An 11,098-nucleotide genomic window follows, 5' to 3' on the forward strand; every position below is an offset into this window, starting at 1 on the left:
CCCTGTAGGGCCTAACGCAGTAAAACGTGATCGGTAAAGTCCTGCTTTTACGCATTTTTCACTAGGATTACTCAGCTTCAGATAAAAAAAAAATGTATCCAACAATGCAACATATTTCATATCTGCATGTAAAGTCTTATTTTGTTGGCTAACTGACAAAAAGAGCAGACAGATAAATGCAGGAGAGGCAATAATTACAATAAAACTTTGGAAAAAATTAAAAAATATCAGTACAAACAATCTGAACAGTCTAGTCTATAAAGTAACACCTTTATCCCATTTATTAACACGACTGTTTATGTATTAATGTCCCATTATTGTGTTTAATACTGGAAACTTTGGGGCTGCTCTTTTTAAGCTAGTGCACTGAGCCTGTAGACTAATACATGTAACATTAGATACATAACATTGACACACCGTCGATAACAATGACGGTTACCTTTACTTTTCTCCCTTCCTGTATCGTCTGTACTTGTTACCGAGCTCCGGGATGCAGCCAATCACGAAGCCGCACTGAAAGCCGAGTAGATGGGAGGAGAAAAGGCTCCTGAGAACTCGCAGCAGATTCATCTGTTGCAAAGCTGCAGGAGTGTGGCAGTTGGTGCATCCTGTGAGCTGAGACAGAAGAAACTTTGTTTTAAGGTAACATTGAGGAATGCACTGACACAGACGCATCGGGCTGCAGCGCTACGCGGAGAAGACCGAAGGATTATACACATTTTAAAACTGCTTCCTCACGCGTAAAAGCCCTCATCTGGTTACTGGACTATGACCGAATTCTCCTTTCTGTGGAACCAGCACGTTTTAGGACAAGTTGGTGTATTTAACTAGACTCGGGGAACTTGAGGTTTTGGCATTTTTCATGCCATTGTTGGAGGCTGCAGAGTGAAAACACTGTTCCGTGGACGATTTTGAGACGCCCCTGTGTGTCGAAGCCAAAGAGGATTTTGGAGCTGAAGACATGAAACCGTTTGTCGTATGCGCATTTCTGCTGTTAAAAGTAAGCTACAGTTTATTACCGCTTTACCACCACATGAGCTAAAGTCAGATTTTCACGTTGACGTGTTTTATAAGGCGTTTCTTACTTATTCCACACTCGTGGCTTTACATCAGGGGTCTGTTTAAACTTGAGTAAACTTAATCCAGCTCAGTTTGCACCATTGCTCCCAAAGGAAATCTGTTTCACAACACAGAACCGTACTTCGTCAGGGCTGTCACACGGCATATGTTGGTGAATATAAGCGTCAGAGGTGATAATAGAGTAAAATTAGTGCGTCTTTGAAAGGCTCTTTTGACAAAACTGGAATCGAACCGTGGTAAACATATTTCTCAGATGCACATGCTAAGACGAAGCCTACTGAAGACCTCCTTGGCACTATTTCTTCCTCTTCTTGTGTTTTTTTTTTTTTAATTGCAATCTCATTGTTTTCCCACGAAACTTCGCATTTTAAGCCCATCACACCGGCTACAATGAACCAAACACATAAAACAGGAACAAAACCCAGGAGCACATCATTTATCAAGATTAAGCAGCCACATTAAAATAAATGGTGTATGATTTAAAGACAGATTATAGTTTCGGTGGTGTTTGATAGCATGCCATTAAGCCAGGATCAGGGTGCAAAGAAAGCCTCTACCTCACAGTTGCAGGCAATAATTTGACACTCATCTACCTGGAAAAGCCCATGGGGCTTGTAGTCCTGTCTAGACATGCTTTTTAAGAGTCAGAGCACTTTTGTTAGATCAAAGTGGTTAGATAAGGCTTTAGTTCTAAAAAAGATAGGTATCTCTTTATAATTATAATATCAGTAGGATTATTTTGTGGAATTTAAGATGCTTTTCATTTGGGAAAAACACAAAAGGAATCTTTTGTTTCCAAAAATAATTGTTTCATTAGTCACTATACGATTCATTGTGGAAGTTGGGTGTTTTTCTACTACCATAACTCTTTCTACAACACATTTTCCATTTTGTTTACTGTACGCGTTGATACATTTGTTACTAGTGGCAGTTCCTGGTGAAAATGTGGCCTAGTCTATTACTACTGCTGGGGTCTGGATATCCGGAGCAAGGCAATTATCATAATTTTCTCCCAGTTTGTGGTGTTTGTGTGTGTGTGTGTGCATGCAAGGGGGTAGTTTAGTGTGTTCCCACCCTAATTTGAATTTCCACAGAGTAGGCAGACTTCAGGATCATTTAGTACTTTTAATTACCTCATTTACTTCGGTGAGAGTTGAAAACCGTTAGATGAATAGTTGGTGTATCTGCGCGCGCTGTCTCGTTTGATTTAGGATCACGGTTGTGGTGGAACCCTGTGTCCTTTAATTTGTCCCTCATGCTGCCTGCATACTGCACCAATAGCAGGAATGGGCACAGATGTGCTGCTCAGACAGGTTTCCCCTCTCAGCCTGGACTGTCTCTGCTGAAAGACCTCTCACTGTTGTTGCCACTGACGGATTGTGAAATATCATGGGTCAGCATCTTCACAGGCGAAGAGCAATCTTTTCATGTTTATTTTCACACAGATTAGATTAACAGTGGAAACTCACATCCGCAGGCTTTAAAAGGGAGCTCACTTCAGAAAATGTTTCAGGCAGAGAGGCGGCTGAAATGAATTGTGCGCATGTGTGTTTGTGTGTGAGATCCCCGATGACTGAGTGACTCCAGCAGCCGTGGAGTTGAGAGCCCCATTGAAAGCTGTGCTCCTCGGTGGTCTGTCTGTTCTCACTGGGGAATCCCTTTAGATTGCAGCTTCTTACCTTGATGGAAAAAGCAACTGCAGCTTGGTTCCCCTCAGACTTTATAACCCCCCAGTACAACAGATAAGACCCAGAGTACTCTGAGGGAAATTAAACTTTGCTTGAAAAGTGAACATAATGACAAGGTATGATGTTGTAGCCACACAAGCTGTAGCAGGATGATTAACAAGAGCCAATAATTAAATGGAATCAAGTTATATACATGTTTAGAAAGCAAAGCGTGTCAATTTATGTGGCACGAAACTAAAAATACCAGTTTTTGCCTTCTGAGTTTACAAGCAACAAATAATTTAGAAGATGTTTTTTCTGTTATTATGTCTACTTTCCAGACTTAAACAGGAAACTCATCATTGTCCTGTAAAAGTATAATTTACTCCTCTTAGTACTTAAAGTTCAATTTACCCTTAAGGAGTACTATTTAATTTACATTGAGTAGATATTTATTCCTGTAAGGAGTAGATGTCAGTTCCCGCTGGTTTCCAGTGTGGCATGAATTAAATCTTTCATTGTATACTGGAGACCAATGGGTTAAGCGCCAAGCATTTGCTGGCGCCTGCTCTCCATACAGTTGGCCCCCCAGCCAAGTTTAATGAGCTACACCAACCAGACCCACACCAGGCGTTATAAAATGCTACAAATTCAAGCTCGAGGTCAACCCCCCCCCCACACACACACACCAAAAAAATGCCAAAAAACAAAACAGAGCCACTGTCACTAAATATTTACCAAAGGATAGATTAAGAGGCCAAAAGGTTATTAAGCACTTCATCAGTCACATGGAGAGGGCAAACCAGGGTTACCAGGATGCCTCTGTGCTACAAGTTATTGTGGTTATGACGCCAACTCAGATATCCTGATTCCTCCCTGCTGGATCCTACCACCCCAGTCTCCTGAATGCCTCTGTTCTGGGTTGTGTGGCTGGTGTTCAGATATCATCAGGCTCCTCTGTAAGCTGTGCGGTCAAACCGGCTGTTGTTTTTGGAACGAGTCGAGCACAGTTTCAAAGCCGATTCCTCTGTATTATCAGCACGGAACATTTTGGGTTTCGCGACTGGAGTCGCACCACTGTGTGTGTGTGTCCGTGCGTGAGTGTGTGGTTTTTATCTGGGGGGCTTTTGTTGGAGGCTACAGGTTCACACATGTCTCCCGAGTGTCTTGGCAGACTTCAGAAACAAAGAGAGACATCATTGAGGTTGTTTAGCTGTTACTTTTTTCCTTTGCAGGAGGTTAGTTGTTAGACATCTGTTTGCTCTTGTCAGGCCCCAGGCGGAGTAGGTCAATCTCCCTTAAATATGTGTGCATGTTTAAGATGCCGTTGCAGAGAGCCTGGAGAAGGGGGTGTTAGTGAAATACTGACCTTCACAGACACACCTGCGGGGCTTTGTGACTTCAAAGCGCTCCTCTTACCCAAATGGACACTCTCATGCTGAGCAGCCTTGGTTAACTGACACTCTTGCCTGGGGCCATCTCCTTTATTCCCAGTCACCGCCACAACCAGTATAGTTAATTCACACAGAGAGCGCTCATTCACACAGAATTTAGAATGAGTGGAGAGGCAGAAACGCAGATTTTTTCTTTTTTCTTTTACTTCTTTCTCGCTCCTTTTCTGGTTGTTTTACTTGCCCCTTTATGTTTCATTCTTTTCAATGACCTAAAGCCATGTGATTAAATCCAGCAACTCCTGTCAGGCACCCTTGCTCCCTGCACAAGCTGTTAGGAATGTCTGATCTATTCGTCATGTCATAACTCAAGCTGGGACCTCCATTACCCACTTGCAGATAAGGATTAAGAGCACTTATGGGTGAAAACCAAGGCAGATCAAAAGATAAAAACAAGGCGGGTTTGGGGTGTGTTTGTGTGTGTGGGGGTGGCATTTACAGTTTATCTTCTTTGCTGCTTCTTTAATCGTGCAGTCCTATAACTTTATATCCAAAAATTGCCCAAACGTATGATTTGTTGCCTTAAAAAAACCCCAGTAGGGGTATCTTATTTTTCTTACTGTGTCACTTTTGCTGTAGGTTACTCTTGGAAATGCCTGTGCCAGCGGTAAGTTCACTGAATCAGGGGAGTGTTGCAGTCTGTGCCCTCCTGGGTTTGAAGTGAAGGTAGAATGTGGGAAAAAGGACACCACATGTGCACCGTGCCCAGAGGGTAAGCACTTATAATCTAATGTTACTACTCTGATTCAGCGTGTTTCAAGTGCCTCATCATTTTCTTCACCCAGTTTGACGCAGAGTTTGTAATCTTTCCCATAGGCAGATTTTCCTCATCTGAAGACCTTGGCTCTTGCCTTCCATGTGCTAGGTGTCCACACAGTATTCCCACTTTCTCTCCATGCTCTGCCACTCAAAACACACAGTGTGAATGTGACAACGGCTTCTTCTTTTTGAGCTCGTACAGCTTGTGCGCACCTTGCTCCACATGCAGTCGCGGCGAGGGGGTTGTACGGCAGTGTGGCCCTATGGGAGACACTGTGTGCGCCACCTGCGGCCCTGGAACCTTCTCGGAGGCGGTTCGTCCCACAGGTCCCTGTCAGCCTTGCGCTCGGTGCTCTGAAAATGAGGTGGAGATCCGGTCCTGCCTGCCCCAATCTGACACACTCTGCATGGGTGAGCTTTATCAAAGATTTAGACTCAGTAAATAAAGTGACAGAGGGAAAGAAAAACTCCCTTTTAACAAGAATAAACCAAGAACCATGAATAATCATGGGGGAGGCTTTTATCAGCTGTAAAAGTTATTAAAATAAATTATATTAAAAATAAATTATCCAGTGGGTCGATTGGGGTCTTGATTTTATAACTGGCTGATAATCGGAAAATACAGAATAGTGAGAGCTTTATCCTTTAAAGATCTGATGCAGGCAATAGTGCATAAAAAAGATGAAAGAGAGAGCTGAAGGGAAGGGGGAGACAAGCAGCGGAAGAGTCTCTGAAAAAATGAGGACATGTGGTCAACATCTGCATCTACGCTTCACTTTGTAACACTGTGAGTTGGGAAACATGAGTTGTGAAAAAGAGCCCACGTAAGTGCTGTAGTCCAATTGATATGAGCTTGACAGGTCTTTAGGTTAACTGTCTCAAAAACCTGAAGGTCAAGCGAGGCTGCTGACCCTGACAGCAAGTCTGCTCGCTCCCAAATGGCTACACCCGCTCTCCAGGAGTTAGGTCATCCGTGCACACCGTGGGTCCATAAGTCATGACTCTTTGACCCCTCGTGGGTCAGCACAGTACGATATACTGTTTGATCCCAAAATAGGCAGACGGCAGGAGGGAGAATCAGGCTGGAAACGGGGGCAATGAAAGGTCTGAAAACCTCAGGGGAGTGGGATAGCTGAGGCTATCATTACATCTGGTCCTAATTTATGGTGTGCAAATGTGTTCTGACGTGCAAAATGTGCACATGCAATGCTCCTCACTGTGGCGCATGTCCATCTCCTAATCTTCACAGAGAAGAAGCTGCACATTCTCTCTCGCCCCGGTCAAACCGATGCTCCTCGGTGGCCCGGCGTAGAGGTGGTAACGGAGGACGGGAAGACCAGTCCTGCTCCTGGAACGACTGATTTAACCACACAGGAAGAGAGCGGCAACAGCAACATTCTTGTATATGTGTCTGTTCTGGCTGCTGTGGTGCTGGGTTTGCTTATTTATGTGGCTTATAAATGGTAGGTTTTCGCTGAAGAAGGGTCCTTATTTTGAAATGTGCATAAGAATCTGTACATATTCCCCCAGTGATTAAAAATAGGACCTGATGGGTAATTAACTATCATTGTTTTTACTGTGGTCTTCACAGCTGGAGGTCATGTAAACAGAAGAAGGCGCTCTCTAAGGCCCGTGCAGCAGAGTTGGGAACATCTCCAGAAGGAGAGAAGCTTCAGAGCGACAGTGGTGTATTTCTGGATTCTTATAGCCTACAGGACAACCAGCCCAGCAAAGGTATGATAGCCACAGACGCTATGAAACTAAATTAAACTGATTTCAAATGATTCAAGCTTTCTAAAAATGTTGCTAAAACATCTAGCAGCTCCCCGAGAGCAGTGGATGCAAAAAAAAAACAACCTTTCCACCCATCGCGGGTTTTTGGGATGTCAATATAAATAATTTCAGAGCTTTTTCCATCTTTAATATGACGAATAACCTCTGCAATTCAAATGAGAAGCAAACTGCTTAATGTGTAGTGTGTTTGTATAAGAGTGCACACCCTCATATAACTGAGGATTAACCAAAATCAACCGATTTTGTTAAACTAATCTGGTCACGGCAAAAAGGGTCACTGAGAGTTTACAAATTGTCAAATTGCTGAAAGGTATCAGTCAGGAGAAGGGTACAACAGAATTCCCAAGGTATTAAATATACCATTGAGCACAATGGAGACAGTCATCAACGAGTGGAAATAATATGGCACAACAGTGACTTTATCAAGAACTGGACACCCCTCAAAAAATGATGAAGAGATAACAAGAAAACTGGTCAGGGAGGCTGCCAAGAGGCCTGTAGAGACATTAAAGGAGCTGCAGGAAGTTCTGGCAAGATCTGGTTGTGTACTGCATGTGACAACAATCTTCATATTCTTCATATGTCTGTGCTATGTGGTAGGGTGGCAACACAGAAGCCTTTTCTTGCAGAGAAAAATACCCAAGCCTTGCCAGTTTTCCAGAACAAAATACATCCGGTCTTCCTAAAAGCATGTGGGAAAATGACAAGACTGGACTTTTTTGCCGTAATTCCAAAAGTTGTTATGCACATCACCAAAAGAGCGCAATAGCTACGCTGAAGCATGGCAGCAGCAGCATCGTGCTTCAGCTGGAATGTCATCTTTCATCACAACAATGACCCGTAGCATACATCCAGATCAACAAAAGAATTACTTCAGCAGGGGAAGATTAAAATTTTGGACGTGCCCAACATCTATAAACACACCAGGAAATCTGCGGGCGGACTTGAAGACAGCTGTGCACAGGAGACAACGCGAAGGAGGGTGAAGACATGTCACGCTGATAGAGTTCTACCTAAAAAGACTAGATGGTGTTTTAAAATAAGAAGTCACTGAAGCAAAGTATTAGGTTAAGGGTGTACATATTTATGCAACCAGGTTGACAGTTTTAAAGTTTTTAAGTAACAATAACAATGCTTGACTTTAATGATGAGAAGAAGGCCAAAGGGTAATGTTTATTGTTGTTTCTCCCACGCTTTTGGAATTTTAGTTCATTCCTCATGACCAAACACTTTCAGCTCATGCTGCTTTCTTTAAAAGTATTTTCAGTGCCTCTAAATGAGAAGGACAAGTGAGGACATTTCAGGAACCAGTCCTAACTTGGAAATACGCCGAGGAATGATTTCTTGCTGGAAAGTCGAGCGATTACAGTTTATCCACTCAGCGCATTGTGTTATTCTTTTAAATGACGTGGTGCCTCAGACAATCCAAGACATCAGTCATATGTTATTATCTCAGCTGTTGTTTTTAAACATCTGATTCTTCTTGGCGAAACCTTTCTTCCATGCCCAGGGACGTTTGCTGTTTTACCGATGAGTTCTTAAAGTTATGCATGATGCCGCCTGCCATGTCTCTTGGAAGTTGACGTGCCTTGAAAATCCTTTTTAAATCACATGTGTGTTTGGTCTAACCTCCTCTGTTTTTGAGACAACTCCATGAGCTTTGCCGTGTTTATTGGTTAGCTTGGAAACTTCCACAGGAGGAATTTCATTTTCAAGTTCATCCATTATTACTATTTTATTATAATAAAATGCAACTGTATTTTGCAGGGGTTGATTTAAGAGCGATATTTGATTGGGGTCGAATATATATGAAAGCAAGTTCAAAACGTTATATTATAACCATACACGGCTTGTCTGCAGACTGATGTCAGGCAGACAAGCCATGTATTGCATTGTGGCTTTCAGAAACTAACACTAAAACTAAACAAAGTCTCTTTGTTTGGATGAAATCTCTGTATCACCTTTAAGTTTTCAGTGTTTTCCACAACAACTGTAAACTTCCTAATTTTGGAATAATTAACTTGGTATTTCTAAAAGGACACAATTATTCCAGCGCCCATGTTTGTGGTATTTTTTATAGCCTTTGATAATATGCTGTAAGCACTGCTACTGCTTTTCGGACAGATGTGGTAACTTTGGTTGGATTTTGTTTTCACAGGTAACATGAGAGACAAGCAGGACAGCCGTCTTTACACGAACCTACCTCCACAAAGACAGGAAGAGGTGGAGCGCCTCCTGCAAGAAGGAAGCGGCCGAGGCTGGAGGCACCTTGGTGCGGCGCTGGGTTATGAGCCTGAACAGCTGGATCTGTTCGAGCGGGGAGAGGCCCCGGCCCACACACTCCTCTCTAACTGGGCCCAGAAAGAAGGCTCCACTCTGGGACTGCTGTGCTCTGCAGTGGCCCGCATCGAGAGGCCCGACATAGTAACAGCTCTTAACTGTCCCGTGCAGGGGGTGTCCGTGGTCTGACAACTTCTCGACCCTACGTGTGAAATTCAGAGACTCGGGTGAAAAACTCTGACATGACGAGAGGTACTCTGATATCACCACCTCTGCCACTGATGGGTTTTTTTATCTTTTTTTTTTTACCTTCTGAACCTTTACTCCAGTTTATGTCACCACTTGATTGTACATTGCTCTAACTGCATGACTGATTCTCCTGTTAATGTGTCCTATCAACGCATAAGCAGGACGCTAACGGTATAAACTGTTGTATATCTCATCACTGCAACTGATGCTACCAGTGAGAGAACAACCTGATCATCTGGGATGACGTGGAAAGATCTCCTCTCACACAATAATAAGAGCATTTACAGTGTTGTTTATACGCGCACACTACTACTTCTTGTAAATATTTAGTTAGTGGCAGGAAGCGAAATAACATGTTTACATGTTGCATGAGTTTTATTATTCAGAGACATCATAAATTAGATCCATCCCCATGTAAAAAAAACCCCTCCAAATATATATTCACATATATATATGTATCCCGCCCCACGCTGTTGTACAAATGCACACAGGTTACGTCATCATGTTTTTAGCATGGCTAGCCTTTTTGTTATGACTCACAACTGAAGCAACCACTATGGTACAGCTGATTTTGGCGTGTTTTTTGCCTGTCCAGTATGATGTGGCTTTCCCTAATGGGGATCATTTGTGTGGGTTTAATGGGCATGTGGTCTGATTTCTTCAGGAGAACGTCAAGATCATATCTCTGTAATTGTCCCCATTATTGCTTGTAGTTTATATTTTTTATAAGAACACTTTTATCTTGTATGTAGATAGGAACTGCTCACTAGATTGTTTGTTAAAAGTTATTGCCTAATCTGTTGGGTTTTTTAATCTCTTTTTTTTTCCTGCTGCAGCCACAAAGTAGCTGTGGTCATTTACACTGAGGAAATATCAAGCACCGTCAGATCTAACCAGAGAACACGAGAAAAGAAGCATTCTGCTAAACACTTAACAACTTTCTTAGCGCTTTCTGAAAGTCATCATTGAATTGTAAATGCTTTAAATGTTAAGGGGTTGGTAAAGTCCTGGATTAAAGTGGAAATTTGTGAAGATGCAGAATTTTCCATTTTAAAATGTAGAAAAAGTTCTCAACATTAATCCTTGTGTTCAGCTTGACACCTTGTTTTTGTATTTATTTTAACACCACTTCAAGTCAGAAAGTAAATAAAACCTATGAGATATCTGCGGTGGCCTAGTTGTCATTTAACAAATACACTTACAGCCACTTTGTTAGGTATAACTGTTTAGTGAAAAAGTATCTAATCAGCCAATTTCAGAAAATGCTGATTTGCTGGGATTTTAATCACAGAGTTCACAGAGACTGGTCTAAAAGGAGAAAATATCCAGTGAGCAACAGTTTTCTGGGCGAAAACGCCTCGTTTGATGTCAGGGGTCAGAGGAGAATGGCCAGACTGCTTTCAGCTGACAGGAAGGCAACAGTAACAAGATAACTGCTCATTACAACCAAGGTATGCAGAAGAGCATCTCTGAATCCACAACATGTTGAACCTTGCTAGAGCTGCAGAAGGCCTCTCCAGTCAGCTAAGAACAGGAAACTGAGCTCTGAAGGCAAAATGAGGTGTATTCCAGTACTCACTACCTGTAACTAATGAATTGGCAAGCAAGTCTAACTTTGATGTTTAACTTTTTTTGCTTTTTGTCGAATTACAAATCAAGTGTAGCATTATACAGACGATAAAACATCAGTCTTTATGCTGCAGATCTGCTATAATCAGCCTGGGGAACTTGCACCTTTTATTTAGTTTCTTGAGGCTAAGTGATTATTTAGAAACTCGTTAAAAACAAAAAAAAGAAAAAGAAGCAGAATTACAATTT

At 42.3% G+C, this 11,098-nt stretch overlaps 1 protein-coding gene across 1 annotated transcript; it reads left to right on the plus strand.

The window, feature by feature from the left end:
* The first annotated feature begins 546 nt into the window (after window positions 1-546).
* Window positions 547-10,445, plus strand: nradd (neurotrophin receptor associated death domain). The gene is made up of 6 exons (XM_084943004.1): window positions 547-1,000; window positions 4,778-4,910; window positions 5,015-5,368; window positions 6,207-6,420; window positions 6,549-6,691; window positions 8,910-10,445. Exons 1-6 carry the CDS (start codon window positions 962-964, stop codon window positions 9,218-9,220), a joined length of 1,194 nt encoding a protein of 397 aa, XP_084799130.1. The 5' UTR covers window positions 547-961; the 3' UTR covers window positions 9,221-10,445.
* The last annotated feature ends 653 nt before the right edge of the window (window positions 10,446-11,098 follow it).

This window comes from Perissodus microlepis, chromosome 11 (genome assembly GCF_051167445.1).
Source record: "Perissodus microlepis isolate ML-2025 ecotype Zambia chromosome 11, ASM5116744v1, whole genome shotgun sequence".
Lineage (NCBI taxonomy): Eukaryota > Metazoa > Chordata > Actinopteri > Cichliformes > Cichlidae > Perissodus > Perissodus microlepis.